Genomic DNA, 21510 nt, shown 5'->3' with positions numbered 1-21510 from the left:
AGTCTGGGGGCACTAACTAGGGTTCAATATACAAATAAAAGTGGCTGACACAGAGTTCTGACGTCACCAGATGCTCAAGATCTCATTCATTAATACTGTGACTCCGGACAAATATTTACATGCCTGCATGCTTTAAAACCAGAAAGACGTCTTTCTGACCAACAGGGTGACAAAACATAGTTTCTAAAATTTTCAGTTTACCTAAATTCTAGTATTCTACTGCATACATAATACCTTCCTTGTGTGTTTTATGTTTATATACTGTACATGTGACCAACAGTTTAAGAAGCAACATTATTATTTTTAATTCTATATAGCACTACCAGTTTGGAATGAAAACATGTTATAGTTATATATTTTCTATGTTTTCAAAAAAGGGGGAAAACAGGACTGTCAGCGAAACCTGTTGGCTTATATTCAATACTCTTTAGAGGTATGCAAAATGTAATTTCATTGGGTTGCTGTTAACATCCATTTGTTGGTCTTTCGGAAAGTATGTAAGAAAAAAAAAATCTTCAGGAGAAAACCCACAGGTAGAGAGTTTAAAATCGAACGTAACAGAAGTTAACTCTATTTTTTTTTTATTCAGCATCCTCTATGCCCCTCTACAAGTTCAGTTCCAAGTGTTCTTGCTGGTTTCAGGGGAGCATAATTCTGTATGTCTGGGTGACCACTGCTACAAGAGTCTTAATGTGCTCAGATACAGAATTTTCAGCAGAGGAAATGGTTCATTCCATTAAAAAAGCAAAACTAGGTCTTTCTTCGACCTGCTTTGATTCTGTATACAAGTGTCCAGCAGTAAAGTTGCAGTTATTAACTGTAAGAAGTTTGATACTTGCATGTTTACAAATATTCCCAGGTCTCTAGTATGAACCACAGGTGAAACTCAATGGAAGAAACTTTTTTTTTCCTGTAGAATACTTAAATTTGAAAGAACATTAGTACACAAAATTGGAAAAAGTTCCCTTAAAAGGACTTTATCTTTTCCCGAACTTTCCCATGATGAATTTCTTGCTACCAAGTTCTTTACTATAATAAGGATTTCTTCAACAGAAAAGATTCAGTACATGACAGTCGTTTTCAAATACAGTCTTCCATCTGCAAATGAAAAATAAGAAATAATTAGCAACACAGCATTTGAGTCAGAGATATGGATGTACTGTCTGTGTGGCCTGATATAACTTTTTTTTTTTAATTTCATCCTCATTTGTGTATGAAGTAGACTTTTTAATATATTGTTCAAAATTAATTTTATAATTGCATTGAATTTATATGATAAAAGAATAGTCTCTTTAATTATCATAAATATATATTTGCTATTTTGATATCAGTTCCAGAGCACCCAGAAAATAGATAAGAGTATGAGTGTGTATTAGTCTGATATGCAAAGCTAGTTGATTTCTATGGAATGACAATTACTTCCTCAGAGCCTGCAAAAGCAAATTTTCTCAGAATCATTGAGGTGTGTCTCTATCCTAAAGACTCGGCTCCCACCTTGCTCTAGTAGTGTTGTTATATACTCCAGGTAACGTAAAGACCACGCTATTTGCTGCCTTTTGCACTAAAGGTACCCACGTTCTTTTAACACTATCATTGAACTACAGTCTTTCTCCCAGAAATGAAATGAACAACTAAATACTTATTATGAAATGTATTACACAATTTTCACCAACGAAACAATGCAGTTATATGGAAAAGAAATCAAATCTAGGATGTACTAAATGATACACCATTTGAATAAAAGATGTATTGAAAGAAGAAATAAAACAATTTGAAACAATACAAAACATAGAAATGCTCTCAAAGACTTTTATACCACGTTTCTCTTAGTCTGTTTTGTAGGGTTGGTAGACTTCCTCCAGGATAGCAGGCAAGTCTGTTTTACTCACTGATATATCTCAAACATTTACCAATGTTTAATACACACATACTCCTATAACATAACACACTGTTAGCATCTTAAGCCAGAATTTACTTCAGAGGCACAAGAATGTCTGTGGGATTAATCTCTGCCTGGTTAATCTCTAACAGATTGTGTCAAATATTAATTAGTTGCTTTCCTAAAAGTAATCCAGTAACTAGCAGTTCCTAGAAAGTCTCTGAATGCTCTTTGCTTTCCAGTTCAGCCACCGTGGAAGAAGGAGTCAACTTAATCACTGAACCTGTAATCACTATGAAATTCTCTCCCCCACCCTCCACAAACACACTTCTGGATGTAAGGCACAACCACCATGGAGAAATCCAAGCGGACTCTATTATTGAACAATAACCAAACAGCATGCACAAGGTGCTGAATAATGTGCTTAGATTTGTGGTGTAAAGGATACAAACTTTTATATCCTTTGGTCTCAAACCTTATTTTGCCACTGTTACTAAATATTACTATAGCTTATTACTAGTTACTGTGATATTAAGTAAACACAGGCGTTTTTTTTTAAATAAAGCATCAATCAAATATAAATACTGAGGTTATATATTTTTGATGAAATTTCTTTATTATAGGGATGTGACAATACCACGCTGAAATAATGTGGTTTGTGTATGCATGGAACACACTCTGATTTATTCTCTTTGCTTAGTTTGATAGCATCAACATGTAGGACAAACCTGCTTTTCTCATTTGAATTATCTAAATATACAGTTATTTGTAATCCCAGTTACCTATGATATAAATTAATTTAATCAACTCGTTGCTAGAAAAATAAACTAAGAACCTGTCAAGTTAAAATTTTGACATCTTTAGAGGTAATTTTAATTCCGACAATTGCTATTATATAAAGCTAACTCTCTTTTCACAAAATCTAGTAATACAGAAATAGAAGCAACTGAAGAAGTGAAGATTTAATATTTTTACCTAAAGTTTCTAATTTTTTTGATCTGTTTTAAAAATTTGTTTTAAATGTTGAGTTAAGGTGAGAACAGGGGAGAGAAAGAGAAATCTGTTTCATCTGTTGGTTCACTTCCCAGATGGCTCCGATGACCAGAACTAGGCCTGGCAGAAGCCAAGAGTTTCATGAGTTTCTCACATAGATAACAGGGGCCTGGGCTCGGTGCCGTGGCCTAGTGGCTAAAGTCCTTGCCTTGAATCCCACTGGACGCCAGTTCTAATCCCGGCAGCTCCACTTCCCATCCAGCTCCCTGCTTGTGGCAAGGGAAAGCAGTTGAAGATAGCCCAAAGCCTTGGGACCCTGCACCCATGTGGCAGACCTGGAGAAAGTTCCTGGCTCCTGGCTTCGGATTGGTGCAGCACAGACCATTGTGGTCACTTAGGGAGTGAATCATCAGACGGAAGATCTTCCTCTGTCTTTTCTTTCTGTGTATCTTGTTTTCCAGTAAAAATAAATAAATCTTAAAACAACAACAACACAGGGGCCCAAGAATCTGGCTCATATTCCACTGTTTATCCCAGAATTAGCTGGAAGCTGATTATGAAACAGACAAAGCATGAACCGGTATACAGTGTCTGTTACACCATTACTGTCCCATGGTTTGTAGGTCTTAATAATTTCATTTAATAATCTCTATTGAATGGCTTCCAATTACCTCATCATTTTAATATATATTTATTGAATTGCATTGAGAATACCATTCCTATTCCATTTTTTAAAATACACAATAGCTTATGATAAAGCAGAAGAAACACAGAATTCATCTTTCCCATCATTCCAACTTAATTGTTATTTCATTCAGTCTGTGAAAAAGTAATCATTTGCTGTGATTAAACACTTCAATGTTCACTATGGACCCTTACACTTTCTTCAGACTGGAGAAAATGCCCAAAGATTGGGGTCGTGTTTCCATTTGTGATGTCTCCAACACACAATACAGACTTCCGGAGCAAAGGAGGAAGCACATCAAGAGAATCCATGCAGAGAAGTAATTGTTTTTAAGAGATCCACTTTTACGCTACTGGCCAAGTTTTTTCCCTTGGTGTACAAGATGGCACATGCATCGTTACTGATGCCCCTCTGCAATCCTTGTGCCCTTCTCCTCTCCAGAGACCCAGCACCTTCTCTCGCTCTAAGACGTAGCAAGCTCTGCGCCATGGTGGGATGTCACGTCTGTTTCCCTAGCAAGTAAACACTCTCCCTTTGAGATTTCACTTTTGCATAATCCCTACCTAACTTCTCTAAATGGAGCTCCCATTTACTTACCTATTTTTTCAAATGCAAGCACCCTTAGCACTTGTCTCACTTGGATGTTGTTCAGTGAGATCAGACAAGCAGCAGCCATGCTCCCTTTTCTGCTGGTGTCAGAGTGAAGATACCTTAGCAGGATATTTGCCTTAGAATTTGGAAGGTTGCCGCAATTTTTAAAGGTAAGGATTAATTAATTCGTTAATAAATAAGTCAGAAATGTTAAAGTCTATTCCAGGATAACTAGCCATCAGAAGAATGCAACTACAAACCACAATGAGGTTTCATTACTCCCGCTGGAATGGCTATCATCTGAAAATCGAAAAATAGCAAATGCCGATGAGGATGTGGGTGGGGTGGGAAGGCACCCCGCTACACTGTCGGGGGGCAGGTAAACTAATATAACATTATGAAAGACAGTACGGGGATCCTTCGGAAACCTGAAAATTTATCTCACATATGACCTAGCTATACCATTCCTGGGGATTTACCCAAAGGAAATTAAATCAGCATATGAAAGAATGATGTGTACCCTGTGTTCCTAGCAGCTCAACTCACAATGGGTACAATATGAAATCAATCCAGATGCCCATCTATGGATGACTAGATAAAGAATTGTGGTATATAAACATTGTGGAATACTACTCAGCCTTAAAAGAGAAAAAAAAAAAAAGTCTAGCAACAAAATGAATGCAATTGGAGATCATCACGCCTAATGAATTAAGCCAGTATCCAAAAGAGAAATATGTTTTTCCTGATTTGTGGTTACTAATGTGCAGAGTAGAAAAAGAATAATGCTTATGACTAAAACTGACACTTGAGATTTGATTACTGTTCACAATCTTTGTCTATGATCCTGATGAACAGTGGCTTTCTACTTGCTACTAGTTAAATTCTGTATCTAATGAAGAGTTAAATTAATGCCTATAAACTAATAAAGTATTCCATTGCAAAAATAAAAGAAAGGCAAGAAAGGAACGAGAAGGGAGGATGAGAGTGAGAAAGGGCTGGGGAGGAGTGAGAGGAGGAAGACCAAGGGTAACAATTAGGTAGGGAGGTAGGGTATGCATGTTCTTAAAACTGTATCTAACTGTATATATGATATATATTTAATCTGTTATCTTAATAAAAGCACCTGAAATAATTTTAAGGCCCAAACATCATACATAAAAACATTTGTTCAAATTTTTTATATATTATATTTAAGCATATGACCCAATATAATTCCACTTTGAGTAAAGTTATCTCCTCTTAAAATTTGGATTAACTTTTCTAACAGAATGGCAACTACATCAAACATGGCCGATATCAGCTATGAATGTTCCTACTTACTGCAGTGAAGGTATTTTCATGATTAGATAATTCGTAGACATCAGAGATGAGCTTTCTTACAAATATAGGAAGAAAAATACCAGGTATAGACACCTCCAGAAAGACTGACAATTTGTCTGCTTTTATTTACCTTGAAAAACAATTATTACCTCAAAAAACAATTTTTACCTTTTAATTTTTTGATATACTGATACACTTTGTTAAATTTTTATTAATATAAAGAGAACAGATTTTGTGTATTTCACAGGAATAGTTCCAAGGACACAATTCCATTTTACTTGTTCCCCTGCCTCCTCCCCATCCCCTTCTCTCCCTGCACAGGTATACTTCCTTACTAATTTTATGTTTTGGAGAGAAGTTGCACTGCCCTGTGACTCTCAGTAAGCATCCTCATAGGAGCACACTCACAGAGCTAACATCGGCCCAGAGTAATGGAGCTGCCCTTCCATCTCAGGTTCCTGACAACACAGGATGCAAATGAAATGGCCAGAGTGTGACATGGATCACATGGGCCAATACCTCCGCGGGTGCCATGTTTTTTATCCTGTATAATCAGGATTCCAACATTCTCTCCTTTCCTCAATCTTCAAATGAGACCATAGAGAAGAGGCCCTTAAAAAGCAAGCACTCCCTTTGTTCATTACCATAGTGGAGGCCTGATTATTCAAAGGTTTTGTTGTTTGCATCCAATAAGTTAAGAGGGCTAATTCACACAGTCTTGCTTTCAGGGTTGCCTTCGATGCATCACACTTATCCTCAAACTAGATAACTTCACAACTGACCATCAGTCCTTCCTGACCACCTCAGTGCCTTCAGATCCTCTGCTCTGAAGACTTATCTGCTCTTTGTATTCCTCCCAGGAAAAGCTTCCTTTGCCTCAAGTAAGTAGTGTGAAAGCAGAGCTGGAATTCTTAGAGCCTCCCTCATTTCTGGGAACACGCCTGGCTTTGACACAATGATTATTGCTGTTGTATGGGAGGGTGATATGACAAGAAGATCATCAAGCTCAACTTTGTGCCTGGGAGTACTTAATTAAAAAGTCTGCTCTAATTAAAAGCATTTGGGAGTAGGGGGCTGAGTGAAACTATTTAAATTACAAATTCCTAATAGTTTCAAAGTTCATTGTGAGTTGATGCTTACAGCTATAATTTGGTGTATAAGAAAGTACCTAGATCACTGCATAGTTTACTGCAGGTGTGAATTTTTAAAAGCTGTTTATTTGTAATTATGCAGATTTAGATCTACAGACAACGAATTGGAAAAAAATTAAATTCTTTAGAAAAATTGATCTCAGCTTTAAAATTAAAACAGATCTATTAAGTATGTAGATCCTTTGTGCTGTTTGTTTACTGTGGTGAGAGAGTGCAAAATGCGAACAATCACAAAATGTCAAGTGCTGTGTTTCTTTGTGTTCATGTATTGTTCATTGTGGTCATTGATCATGTCTAATCCATACAAACACATGCAAAACTTATATTTCATTTTATAAAATTACTATCAAACACTGATTTTTAAAGCTACATGAAGTTTTTGATACAACTGAATAATACAAGATTTCACATCATATGGTAGAGGAGAATATGCAAGTGGAATAACTTGCCTAGTCTGATGACAACAACAATCACATTAATTCATTTCTGTGAAAACCCTATCATTCATTAATAAAGTAGTTTACTAGTGACAGATGTAAGAAAACGTGCAAATAGATATGTATTTCAGTTTTGAAAAGAATTGCCTGACAACATTCACAAGGACCTCTTTCCTGTCTTTTGCATAAAGGGCTTAATACATTACAATTCCTGTTAAGAAATTACCTTATTAAAAATAGCATTCGTTCAAAACTTAAATCCAGTCAAACGTAATCTAACAAAAGGTTTTGCTTTTGCAAAAATAGTTGTGCGTGCAGATGCCTTCCTACTCCAGAGCTGGGGAAAATATTAACATAGCAGAAGGCAAACATACAAGATTATATATCTAGAAAGCTTAATATTTACTTAGAGAATATGAGGTTAATATAAAATATGGTAGCAATGAACCTCTCTCAACATACTGTCTTAATCATGTGAAATAAAGGAAACCAAAACAGTGATGAAAACAAATGTTAATGATGCATGTGATATTTGATAAGACAACTAAAGGAAGTCAAAATAAAAGCAAACAAATAGGAACAGATGGGAAGGATCTTTGTCAAGTCATAACCCCTCTTCTAAAAACCCCCAGAGGAAGAGGCTAATTAAAGAAAATATTGTTTCTTGCTTTTTTTATATATAATTTTACATTTGGAGGAAGAACATTCTGCTACTGCTAAAGCAAAGGAGAGACACAAAGTCTACACTGAATATGAGAAATATTTGTGAGAGTGATGTTTTGTTAAGGCCCATTTATACGAGGATAATGAGTAAAAATGAGTAAAAATCATTTTTTTCTCATTAAATGCAGATAACAAAGCAAGTTATTTCCAGAAAGTTGACTACTAACATATTCAAAGTAATGTTCAAGTACAATTTTAAAAGAATAAACTGGAAAACTGCAACAGATTTTGTATATTAGTTTTTAAGTTTGAGGCTTAATCTGAAACACACTGACTGTGCAAATGGACATGAGCAAGTATCAATTCCTTCCCCATAAGTTCCTCATGCAGCTCTAAAGACATGACTTATGTAAGAGGCTAAAACACATGTGATCTTATATCTCTACTGTACAACATGCTGGTATGAGGGGGTTTTCAAAAAGTTCATGAAAACATTTATCAGGAAAAAAAAACTATGCATGGATTTTAAAAAGGTTTTGCAACTAAATAATTTTATTTTTTAATATTTTGTATCCATTTCAGAAGTAGCATATGCATTAGTTCATAGATCAGTATGGCCTACTCACTTAAAATCCATAGATTTATGATTTATTGTAAGTCTAGTAACTAGTAAAGTTCTAGTGGCTAAAGTGACAAAATTGTAATTAAGACTGCTGTTTTTAACAACTGTTTTAGTCCTCTTCGCAGAGGACACTACATGAGAGACCATGGGCTACTTTAAGACAGTACAAGAGCAGATCATCTAAGCTATAACACACAGATTGATATTAGCATTAAATTTTCAGACGCAGGCAAGGATGGTGAATCCCTGTCACTTATACAAAGGCATGTTTCCCCACATTCCAGGGAAGCATAAGTTAGAAAGTGAAATATAAACTTAATGCATGGACAATCTGAAGAAGGTGGAACAAGGTTTGACGAAATGTGGAACTGGACAGATTAATTGGGTCATGACTTTTCTTCTCAAGTTTTTTTTTTTTACTTATTTCATTTTTTTCCCTATCTGTTTTCTTTCTTTCTTCTTCTTCTTTTTTTAATGTGAAATGCAAAAAGAGACAGAGTACGGGGGAGAGAAAAAAAATCTTTATCTTTCCTTTTCATTTTTTAAGATTTATGTTATTTTTATTGGACAGTCAGATATATGGAGAAATGAGAGATGGAGACAAGGCTGTTCCATATCCAAGTGGTTTACTCCCAAGTGGCCGCAACAGCCAGAGCTGAGCTAATACAAAGCCAGGAGCCAGGAGCCTCCTGCAGGTGTCTCAGATGGGTGCAAGATCCCAAAGCCTTTCAGTCCTCTAATACTTACCCAAGCCACAAACAGGGAGCTGGATGGGAAGTGGAGCAGCTGGGACATGAACTGTTGTTCACATGGGATCCCAGTGGATGCAAGGCAAGAATTTAGCTACTAAGCCATCGCGACAACCCCCCCCAACCCCGCCCACCCCGATTTTTTTTTTTCATCTGATTTAGTTCCCAAACGCTCCCAACAAGCCAGGCCTGTGTTAGGCCAAGCTGAAGTGGGAATTTTGAAACTCCATAAATAGCAGGAACCCAAGTACTTGATCACTTGCTGCCTCCTAGGGATACACATAAGCAAGAAGTTTGACAGAAAGCAGAGTAGCTGGGGCTCAAACCAGGTATGCCAATATGGGTTGCAGACATCTCAAGCAATGCTCAACTACTGTGACAAATGCTTGCACCACAACATTCTTGCTAAATGGGGTAGTGAACATCTTAGCAAAGAAGCCAAATGGAAGAATGTGAAGAGAAGGCATTTAAAGATTTCCAGATGGCTACAGTTATTCTTAGTCAGCTTAGAGCCATCTAGTTAAGTCCAGCCATAGGCAAAATACTTTCCTTAAGTGATCAGATTAGCGACAGTATTTGAGTTGTTACTAGAAGTGGCATTCAAGAGGCCATTGCCTAAATGTAAGGGTCAAGTTGCTCTCTGTGGGCAAGAAGCAATTTACTTCCAAAACGATGATGGTCATGTTCTGTGGGGTATCAGAGATGCTTCTGGCACTCAAGAATATTTGTACCTTGTTCCATGAACTTGTGTCTGTTAAAAATCGGAATGCTCTTAAGCTATCACCATGATTGCAATAGAGAAAAATAACAGTCACGATCCCCTGTCTGATGTTGGTTCATACATTTGATAAAATAGTAATGCATGATTGTTCTATAGTGAAGTAAATAGGGCTTGGATCCATATATTGCATTTAAAGTATGGCTAGAACCTCAGTGCTATTCCAACTGCTTGCCTTAAGCTTCGAAATGTTGTCTTCTCCAGATTATCTTCACTGCCCTGAAAGAACCATGTTTAATGATGCCGGTGAGGTTCTTTAAAGTCTGACTATATCCTCTTTAACAGCAGATAATACATGGTTTGTGCCCAAAATAGCACCTAGTACCCGCATAGTGCTCACACAATGAAGAAAGATGGCCGTTCTGGGCATGCGTACATTGTACCCTAGAAAAACACAACTCTAATTGGTGATCATATGGGTTGAGGTTACAAGGTATAGCTTAGTTATTTTATGCATGAAATGGACTATGCTCTTCAAAACATCAATGTTGTGTCATTTACAAAAGACTGAAAATACTTGAAGATAAAGAGACTAAGGAGACATTACAACTAAATAGAACTCGTGATCTTAGTTTCACTAATAAAGGACAACAAGTGCTGTAAAGGATATTCTTTGGTCAATTGACAAAACTGGCTATTTGAATATCAGATCAGAGCAAAGCAGTATGCTTATAAAACATTCAGCAAAATGATAAACATACTGTGTAGTTATTTAAGAATATGTCTATCAGTACTAAATATGCCCTGAACTAAGTGTCGGTAACAATCACAGGTAAAAGGTCATTATGTATGCCACTCACTCTCAAATTGTTCAGAAAATACTGAGAGAATTATACAACAGGAGTGAAATATTAATAATAATGGTCTTGAGAGGGTTTTTATACTACTAGTAGAAGTGAATAGTTTTTAAATGAAGATTCTCAAAAATAAGTATTTTTTTAGGTGACAGAAAATTCCAATGTATAGGCAAATGTCAACTCTGAATAAGCAGTTGAGTATAGATACTGCCCATCATTCACATGCAGTTTTTCACTGACTGGATTGACAATATCCACCTGACAAATATGTTCTATGGAGAATCTTATTCAATAACTGATGAGCAAGTAATTGGTGAAAGATTTTAACAGAGTTCTCCAGAGTAGCAAGGTACCAAAATTCATGAACCTTTCTGGACTGAGGGTGTGGCTGCAAGCAGAATTCCAGTCTACTGATCCCCCATGTTTTAATGGTCAATTTACAATCGCAGAGTTTATGAAGTCTGTTTAACTATATTCCCATTTACTTAGGACTGTATAAGCACATGTGCATTTGTTGGTATAAGGAAATTACTGCCTGGTTTAATTGCATTTAAAACAAATATTAGGTTGTCTCTTAAAAGTTTATCATAACAAAAACAAAAAGCAGAGCTCGGTCTTTAGAAATTTTGTTATGTTTCTGTAAATAAGGAAAAAATTATATCACGGCTAGGTTTGCTTTGGTAAAGTATTTTTGTGTGTGATCTAATTAAGCATTCATTAGTAAGAAGCAAGAAGCCATCAGAGTGGTTAATGTACCAGCAAGTAAGAATAGGGTACTTGGCACTGAGGTTACCTTGGCCTGATGGGAAGGTGAGACCTCCCAACTTGAGCAAAGTGAAATACAATGAAATCTCTCATTACTTTATCCATTCCCCTTTTCCATTGTGGGAGAAAGAAAACTAAGAAGTGGAAGGAAATAATTATTTGAAGGCTTAAGTGAACCCAATTGATGCTGCAGAAAAATGACAGAGATCTTAAAATCAAATCCTTGCACACTTCAAGAACTGCAAAACAACCAGGCAAAATCCTGAGAGTAAATGAGTTTTCAGAATAAATAAGTTATTTTTAGGAGAAAACAAAGGTGGCAATTAGAAGGGCAGGTCTTGTCTCAGCCTAGTTATTTTCTCTTAAATTTAGAGGGAAAAACTCATCATCTTCTTTTTTAAGTTTAGAATTTTCCCCTCCTTCAATTTTCTACAGCATGACTGATTTAGTAATTTTTTATAGGTTATATTTTTAAAGGGGGTAATTGTGAGTGAACAACTTTCAAAGTCTGTAGCACATTAGTTCACATATTTATACAATGCCAAACTGAAATGCTGGTGTATGCTGAACTTAAATGATAAGCAGGTTTCAACAAAACGACCCTCACATTTTTTTTCAATAGAAGACTTTTAAGTAAAGAAATGATACTTTCATGGCGAGTATCTTCATTATGTCTTACCCTCTGCGTTCACCAAATATTGTTAATATGGTATGAGAATGAAAACAATGACATGCTACACAAGGACTACTAAAAAGGTGGCATTCCGTGAACCAAGATTTAAAATGAACACCTAATGGATTAGTTCACAACTGTGCAAAGTCTTGTTAAAGAGACAGCAGAAGGCAACCAGGAAAGCATGTTGATAGAAATATCATACTTAGAAGAAAACATGTTTAACAGTGCAATGTTTGCCCAGAAATACAGTATAGAGACAGCACAGGTGACCAGACAAGCTTCACCAACCAGGAATCCTACCCCAGGAGAGATGCATACATATTCTGCCATTGAATACTTCAGCCATATAATACTCCTTGTTCTGCTTTCATTCCTGTTAGGTCCTTGGTAAGTTATAAACAGACTATAACTTCCTTGTTGCTGGCAGCCAGTCTCCTCCTGGTTCTTTCACTTACTCAGACTTTAGGAACAGTGTGCTCTGTACTGAGCTCACCGCTAGAGACTATGCTATGTGGGCAGAAACCAATGACAGCCCCAGCTAACAGCCAAAGGGAAGTGAAGAGCAGCACAGTCCACTCTCACTGAGGCTGCACAGCATGCCAACAGACAGAAATCGGAGTCTGGAAGTGAGCCTGCCCAGCAGAGTGTGGAAATGGTCGCTGCTTCTGACAATGTATTATTCGGCCCGAGGGAGTATCCAAAGTGGAGAATCTAGCTAAGCTATTCCCAAACCCTCATATGCAGAAACTGTAAGGTCGTAAATAATTTTTAAGCTGTGAAGTTAAAAAATAATTTCTTGCGCTCCTAGTAGTCCTCCCTGTATAAGAAAGAAGTGCCAGTGAATGTCACAGGTAAATAATGCAATACTTGTGAGTTATAGAGCGTTAGTATACCTCAGCTGTACAGAAAAGATTGATAATCGAACCACAGATTAAGTGAATAGCCCAAGAAGTCAGCCTGCCTCCAACAGAAACACAGCGCAGCTGACATGTAGGTTTCCAAGAGCATTTCTTGTCTTATGCAAAAAGAAAAACAGAGAATCAAGAAACTTTGATTTGCTAACAGTGGGTAATTTATTCCAAATCACAAGGTATACTTTTTAATCTCTCTCTGTCTCTCTCTCTCTCTCTCTCTCTCTCTCTCTCTCTCTCTCTCTCTCTCTCTCTCTCTCACACACACACACACACACACACACATCTTTGCTAGGTGGATATAACTGAACTTGCATTATCTTAGAGTGCTTTGATTCTATTGGCAGTGAAAGCAAGTTTTTCTTAAACATTGACATAGCATCTCACGATATGTGATGGCTTCCTCAGAAACAGAAGCAATAAGTATCAATAGTGTAATTGCCAGATTAACTTTAGCTCAGAACAGTGATGAGCAGCTGAGATCTGATCCGAAGCAGTGACAGAGGGAACGTCACAGACAATTGTAGAGTTGTCCACTGCTAAGTCTGATGGTATTTAATGAGATATCAAAAAGGAACACACATTTTAGTTCTATCCCTTAAGACATCTAAGACGACACCAGATCGAACAAGGACCATGACAATATAGTTAGCACTTCCCTGAACTTTTGATTTAAAGTTGGTCATTGTTGGAGATCAACTTTAGTTCAATCTGGCATCTGGCAATTTAGAAAAAAAAAAGTTTACGATATTGCATGTTTTCTAAGAAAACAAACTTAATCCTTTGGAAATTAATCAGGACAATATCAACAAACTAGCCACAAACAATAACAAATGTGAGACACCAAATGCTTTCTAAAATGGAAAGCAATGGGGAAAAAAAAGATAAAGTGTGCTATCACAAAAAAATATGCAATGCTAATGGACGATTTTGCATTTTATAAATTGTTTTTGTTTCTAGCAGCAAAGAATTTCAGGAAATGTGAATACTTTTGACTTAGAATTCAGTTAAGTTCCAGTTTGATCTCAGCATACATTAAATTCCACAAAATTGCCAGATTTCTTTAATATAATTTCAAGAAATGAAAACAAAAACTCTACAACTAAGTATTTAAAGTGCATTATAATAGATGTGCATATATTTGGAAAGAAGATATATGCTGATATATGTATATTACATGCCCACTGTGAAATTATGCCCTGGGTCATGATAACATAGGCCACTGTTTCCATTAAAATTAATCGCTTGTGGCTGTGGTTACTGTCAGTATTGCCTTATTTTCCCATCACTAGCGATTGCAACATGAATAAAATTAACTTCTGTCACATTAGATCATTACATCCTGAATTAAGGTGAGATATCGAGAAGTCTTGTGAATTTAAGAAGCATTCAAATAGGCTTATGTGAAAACATTTTATAATCAACTCTTTTTCTGGCTAAGTAGTCTATACTACTTTTCAGGGTTATTTTACAGTTACACTTAGACAATACAAAACTGTTCCACCAAAAATTTCAATTTCTCTCTTCAAATCCTGGAAACTCTATTTCAATCGGGAAGACATCAGGTAAGTGGGTTTTTTTTTTTTTTTTTAGGAAATTGTATTTGCACAGTTACAAGGGTATTAATTTGAATGTTTTGTCTAGCTTGTTCACTTTCTTAATTAAATTTTTTGGAAAATTTATTTTTATTGCAAAGTCAGATATACAGAGAGGAGGAGAGACAGAGAGGAAAATCCTCCATCCATTGATTCACACTCCAAGTGGTCACAACAGCTGGAGCTGAGCCAATCTGAAGCCAGGAGCCTGAAGCCTCTTCCTGGTCTCTCACACAGGTGCAGGGTTCCAAGGCCTTGGGCTGTCCTGGACTGTTTTCCAAAGCCACAAACAGGGAGCTGGATGGGAAGTGGAGCTGCAGGGATTAGAACCAGAGCCCATATGGGATCCTGGCGCGTTCAAGATGAGGACTTTAGCTACTAGGCATTACCCTACTAATGAAATCTCACCAATTTTCTTAATTACCTACTATCCTATCATATCTTTCATTGCACGGTGATGCTTGTGAAAAGTTCCTAGCTTCTCCAGACATGTTTACCAGGTTTGTTTCTTTACCAGATCAGTGCTCCAAATCCTATAGCCCTAAATTGATACCAGTGTGTTAGAAAGGCTGATTGGTAGCTACCTGGTAGGTCTATTGGGAAAAATGTGCTGCTGTCAGAAGGTTGATGCTCTAAGAGCTTAAAATGGAATGGAAGACTGCTGTTTTTGTATAATAGTCACTTTGTTGTGATAGTTGATAAGTCTTGCATTAGCATTTTCTTCATTTATCAGTCCAAAGAAGGAGTATAATTTATTTTTTAAACTTTCCCTTCATTAGAATAATAATGCATTATGCTCTTCAACTGATTTCAAAGACAACCTATGCATTGGAGGAAAAAGCTTTCAATGAGAGTAAATTACTGTTTTGTTTTTGTTTTTGTTTTTGTTTTGTTTATGGCTCTATTCAATGTAGTTTGATTACTTGAAAGGACTGGTATCTAACATATTGCCATAAGAAACAATATCATGAAAAATACATGTCTCTTAATGCAACAGTCGAATTGATAGTTTGTCACAGGTAAAATCTGCAGAATCAACAAAGATGTAAAACACATAACTCAAAAAATGAATAATCTAACATAGCACTAGATATTTTTATCATTCTCTACTCCATTCTGCATACATAATCTACACAGTGAATGCTTTGGTTCTAATGTTGTTACACTCACTTTCATAGACAAAATTGTATGCCGAATAATCCTTGTCTTTCTGCCATGAAAAAAGCTGCTTTATGTGTATTTTCATTTTTAAAAATATTAGGTTATTTCTCCTGTTGATTTTGTTTTGTGGCTTTTCATCTAAGGGGATGTATAGTAATTGTGTAATGGAGACTATCATATCCAAATGTGAGGACACAATGCAACATGCATTTCTACTTCCAGACAAAGATGGACTTACAATGAATCTGTTTACTCTATCTTGACAATAGGATGCTAAACTCTCTGGCATTGTCCATGCCTATGTAGGAAGAACTATGCCATAGTAATGATACAGGGGAACTCAGTGAGGGGGAAGGGACTTGACGAGGGGGTAAGGGAAATCCCAGGGCCTGTGGAACTGTATCATAAAATGATAACAATAAAAAAGTAAAATATTTAAAAATAGGTTATTAATTACTTATATGGATAATAAAAATGCTATAAAAATATAGACTCATAGCTATTTGAGCATTCTTGTGTTCTAAATGTTGTACTTGTAGTTCTTAAGATCTAGCCTTTGGGGTAGTTCTCGGGCATGTCCTTTGAGGAATGGTGACAGATGAAAAGCCACTGGATTCTGGCCTTCTCAGAAAAGTGACAATATATAGATAACATACATATTTCAGATCTTTTCAGCATAGGGATTTTTTTTTGAAATTTAATGGTATCTACGAATGTGTCTCTTTTCAGGACCACACATTTTAATTCTAATTCCAAATCCACACAAGCATTTGTTTTACTCTATTATCCATGGTCTCATCATGCCCAAATCAGCCATCCAAATTTATCAAAATGTTCTTAAGCAGGATTTCATTCTCAGATTAATCTTGTCCAATTCCCAATCACCACTTTCTTTTTTCATTTCATAAATCCTACAATGTGATCTACTACTTCCATTTCAAATGTACCTTCCCACTCCACTGTGCGACAGCAGAATTTGAATCCTCAGTGCTTCATTTCTGAATCAGTGACATTCTTTGTATTCTCAGTCTCATTTTGTTATGTACATTTGTATCATTTAGGATTTAGTATATTGACTTCAGAAATTTAAAAAGAGAAATCAAAGATTTTATTTTAATAGATATCAAAATACCTTTTTACGACAATATATCCAGAAGCGAGCATAAAATTTAATTATCACTTGTTTGAAAAAAATTCTTTGTTATGTTGATGCAGTTTTCCAAAGGATTTATATTTAAATCCCATCTTGACTTCTACCTAGTTTGGCGAGTCATCCAATCAGGATGAACTGTTTTGTACTCTGAAATTAACGCATTTATGATTCTGAAGCACTGGGTTATATTTATTTAATTAAAAGCTATTAGATATTTCATTTCTTTCACTTTAAATAAACTCAAGTTTCTAAACTTCTTATTGTATCTATTAAATTAAATACATTTTTAAAGATCCCTGGAGTGTGCAAATGGGTTCATATACCCCAAAAAGCTAAATTATGCAAAAAAGCTTCAAACTATGTCCACAAATAACTACATCATGCAGTCAACTAACTGTTATAATACTTTTACCATACTAAGAAACTGTTTCCTCAGAATCAACTGAGATTATCTATGTTGGATGTGAAATTATAAAATGAAAGATGTTTGAATCTGAACTAAATACTATTCCCAGCTTTTATGAGACTATGAGGTATAGTCTGTTATTTAAAATGATGGGTCGTATTCTTTAGTGTCTGTGCATCTCTTCTACATGGATGGTTTGCTGATGGATACCTAAGCCAGTGTCCTTGCTTTGGTCTTGACAAGGAGTCATTTTGGAAGTCAATGAAGAGCTATCTCTCTAGTTTGAATACAAATCAGCTTAGCATAATAGATTCTTTCTTCATTTCTGATAGTATATATTATTATATATATTTATACATATATACTATTATATATATATATAAAGCAACATCATTGGTGGAATTTTGCCTGCATTCTAAAATCTCATAATAGTTATGATAAAATGTCTTGATTTTAAAAATGATCAGGATGAAAAGTTTATTGCAATCATATTTAGACTGCTACTGATAACATTTCGAATTTAAGAATAAATATATTGCACATCTCCATGGAGTGTCATCTAGGAAAATTCTGAAGGAGTCTCAGATTTTTTTTTCTAAAGGATAGCCTTATAAACACATGATTTGCATTCCATTCAAATTTACTTAACTTTTTTTTGTTGTTCATTAACACTATGATCCATTTTCTAATTCTGGTTCTGAATTCTTAAGGAAATACAAACCTAAAATAATATAATTCATAAGTGCTTTAAATTGGAATACCATGTGCCATTTCATTGGATTTTACTTATTCTAACAATTTCAGAATAGTTGAGAGGCTGGCATTGCAGCAGCATTTTAAAGCCTCAATTGAGACACCCCTGATCCTGCATAATAGAGCAATGGTTTGAATACTGGCAGTTCCCTTGTCATCGCCTTGCTGCTAGTGGACCTGAGCAATAGATAATGGCTCAAATACCAATACTTCGAACCTGAATGTTGTCACCAACAGGAGTGAACAACGTAACAGAGGATCTCTCTTTCTCTCCCTGTCTCCCCTTCTCCTACCCTCCCTCCCCATCCTTTTCACCCTTCTTTTCCTCCCACCCTCTCTCTGTCTCTTGGGCTCTGTCCCTTTGATTTTACAATAAATCCATCCTTGAAAAAAACCCTGAAATATGCAGTAAAAACAATGTGTATCTTTTTTTTAATCTTTTGCAATCTTCATGCCTCTTAAGGTTCTAATACAATACAATTAAGTTAGAAGATGTGGGTAATCGGCCTCAGAATATTATCCCAAAACTACTTCTGAATTGAAACAATTACATGAAGTCAACCATTCACTTAACAAATGTTTTGTGAGCTATTCTATTTATTAGGGGCCGGATTACTATTTCCAGTTTGGTTTATATGTTGGCACAGTACTCTGTATTACTAGTTGGTTTTGGTCCACAGGTTTTTCAGATATCTTATCAAAGATCATAAATAACCCTGCATCTACCTCAGGCATCCACCATGCATTTTTAAAATCTGAATTTTAAAAATTAAGAACCTAAACTAAGTCCATGAGTGTTGTAATGCAGTAGTTAAAACACTTCTTGGTCTGAATCCCGTGCTGGGTTTTCAGTGTTTGAATCGATCTGTCCTAACGATCCAGGTTCCTGCTAACACACTTCTGGGGAGCCAACAGGTGATGTCCAGCTCCTGGGTGCCTGCAGCCAGACAGGAGACCTGAATGCGGTTCCAGACTCCTAGCTCCCACTTGCCTGCACCTAACCTTTGCAGCAGTTGAGGATTCTCTCTAATCACCTCTGTAATATCCCTCCACCATTTCAAATAAATGAAAATGAATACATAAAAAAATTCAAATCCATAATTTTACCTAAAATACGTACTTCTGGATTACCTTACACAAAAAACAATATAGTTCTTTTGAGTTTGTGGTCCCACTTGGGCAACCACTGGCTGCAGCCAGTGTATCACTTGTTGGGTATACAAATAGAATTTGCTTTTCATTCTCACTGTCATTTGTTTGTCCTTTTCTTATAGGAGACAGTTCCCTCTGCTCACAATCCTCTAACTAGAAATAAGGCCTAGATTGTGGGATTACATGAAACTATGCTGGGAAAATTTGTTAAAACCAGTCAAAAGCTATAAAATGGAACAAGCTAGCCCTAGCCCTATACTGATCAGATAAGCCACAAGAAAAATAAAATGAGGCAATGAAATTTATAATACAGACAAATATAGTATTACCTTAGAAATAAAATAATTAGATCTCAATTCCGTTAAGAGGACTTCATAATTAAATGTAAAACCATAAAGTAAAACCAAAGTTAAACACTGCATATCTGAATATATATAAGAGCAATTTATAGCCTAAATTTCAACACCCTTTCTCCCGGGGAGAAATAAATAAAAAATGAGACTAAGACTCCATAATTTGTAGCCATCATTCATTGTTTTATAGGTGTAATTAGTAAGCTTAAGCAGAACTATGGAGATTTACTATCTCTGGAGTGTGATTATGTATGAATTAGAAGGACCTGACGTTACTCCACACTACATAAAAATATCAATCATATTACCAGAGACTTTTCAAAATATAATTTAAGAATAGGAAACTTTTAACACTTCCTTCTTAAATCTGAGTAAAAAACAAGTTTATCTTATATTCCATTTTGAAGTGATAAATATTTATAAATAATATTTTACAAATGAATCTCACACTACATAAATATTGAAATCCTTACCCCATCTTGAACTTAGTGGTTATATTTTTTAGTTAGCGATTTCACTCATAACTAGAAGAAAAGGTAAGAGTAACAGTCTGGTAGTTTTTCTTTTTGCATACAAGACAGTGGCAAGTAGGACTGTGACACCCATGGCCAAGTGTTTGTGCTCCAGTCCTCTGCTTCGAGCTAATGGGCACCCTGGGAGGTAGAAGACAATGGGTCAAGGGACTGTCCTTGCCACCGTGTGCAAGACCTGGACTGAGTCCTTGGCTACCAGACATTTACTGAGTGATTCAGTCAATGGGAATTCTCTTTGCCTATGTCTGTCTACCTCTCAGATTCTACTAGCAAAACAGTAAGACATCCGGATGTGTCTACTTTTTGCAAAAAAAAAGAATGTTACTGAATGTAGTATTGCATTGATTTGTTCATAATCTTAAATATGGTGAATTATATTCAGTACTTCACCTTTATCAGATACTATCTAAGTTCTTTTTGTAAATGCCACAGAATTTGGGGCTGGCACATTAGCTCAACTGGCTAATCCTCTCCCTGTAAGCACTGGCCTCCCATATGGGCTCTGGTTCCTCTCCTGGCTGCTTCACTTCCCATCCAGCTGCCTGTGTGACTCAGTTTCCTCACATGTAAAATGAACTCACCATCAGGATCAGCAAAGTAGCTGTGAAAGTCATTAATTGGCTGAGGTCCCTCTTTTTAATATGTCGAAGCACTCCTGTTTCATAAATAATGAATTCTCTAGGTTTCCCTTCACCTGTATCTTTCTGACTCCCAGGTTTCTTCCACATGCCCCGGTTTCCTTGGATATACACCATTTGGCTCTCTTCCTCCGTAAGGCATGTCTCTTGGTTTACAGTGTGACTCTCAGTTGCAAGGAGCAGCCCCTGCTGCAATTCTTCAGCACAGATTTAGACAGAAGACGGAAGTGACAGCTTCTCACAGAAAATGCTGCTAGTTGATCTAGCAGTTTTCAATAACAAGAAATGGATTTTTATGAGCCAATTTCCTTGAAGCAGCTAAAATATTTTCAACCAGAAACTATTTCCCAATTAAACATTTAGATTAAAAGAAGAAAACAAAATAGCTATATTTAAAACCAAATACTTAACAACTTTCAGAAAGCGAAACTGAACTGTTTTAAAGTGTCGCTGCTGTTGAAACGATATTGAAAGCTAAATAATGTGTTTGTTTTTGACTGCTGTAAGTCCAAAGAGATTTTTGAAATACTTCAATTATAACAACATTTAAAACATACAAACTTGTGTAATTTTTATTTTAATGAAGATGAGAAGTTCATTAAAGAAGATAAATATTTCATTAGATCTTAAATAAAACAAAGAGATTTTTTGGCTTCTCTCAGCACAAAATTCCTTTGAAAGATTAATTAATACATGCAAATTATGCAAATTAGACCCATGCAAATATTTTATGAAGACAATTAAGGGAA

At 35.9% G+C, this 21510-nt stretch overlaps 1 protein-coding gene across 1 annotated transcript in view; it reads right to left on the bottom strand.

Annotated features, from left to right (window-relative positions):
- Nucleotides 1-380: 380 nt before the first annotated feature.
- Nucleotides 381-21510, bottom strand: part of DACH1 (dachshund family transcription factor 1) — a 367142-nt gene continuing 346012 nt past the window's right edge. Inside the window, exon 11 of the mRNA XM_040991306.1 lies at nucleotides 381-1098. Coding sequence (XP_040847240.1) covers nucleotides 1061-1098 — 38 coding nt within the window. The 3' untranslated portion in view covers nucleotides 381-1060. The remainder of the gene's footprint in view (nucleotides 1099-21510) is intronic.

Source organism: Ochotona curzoniae, unplaced genomic scaffold (assembly GCF_017591425.1).
Source record: "Ochotona curzoniae isolate NIBS_2020 unplaced genomic scaffold, NIBS_Ocur_1.0 contig_64, whole genome shotgun sequence".
Taxonomy (NCBI): domain Eukaryota; kingdom Metazoa; phylum Chordata; class Mammalia; order Lagomorpha; family Ochotonidae; genus Ochotona; species Ochotona curzoniae.
The sequence above is the reverse complement of the archived record's forward strand: the minus strand, read 5'-3'. Positions and strand labels throughout refer to the sequence as shown.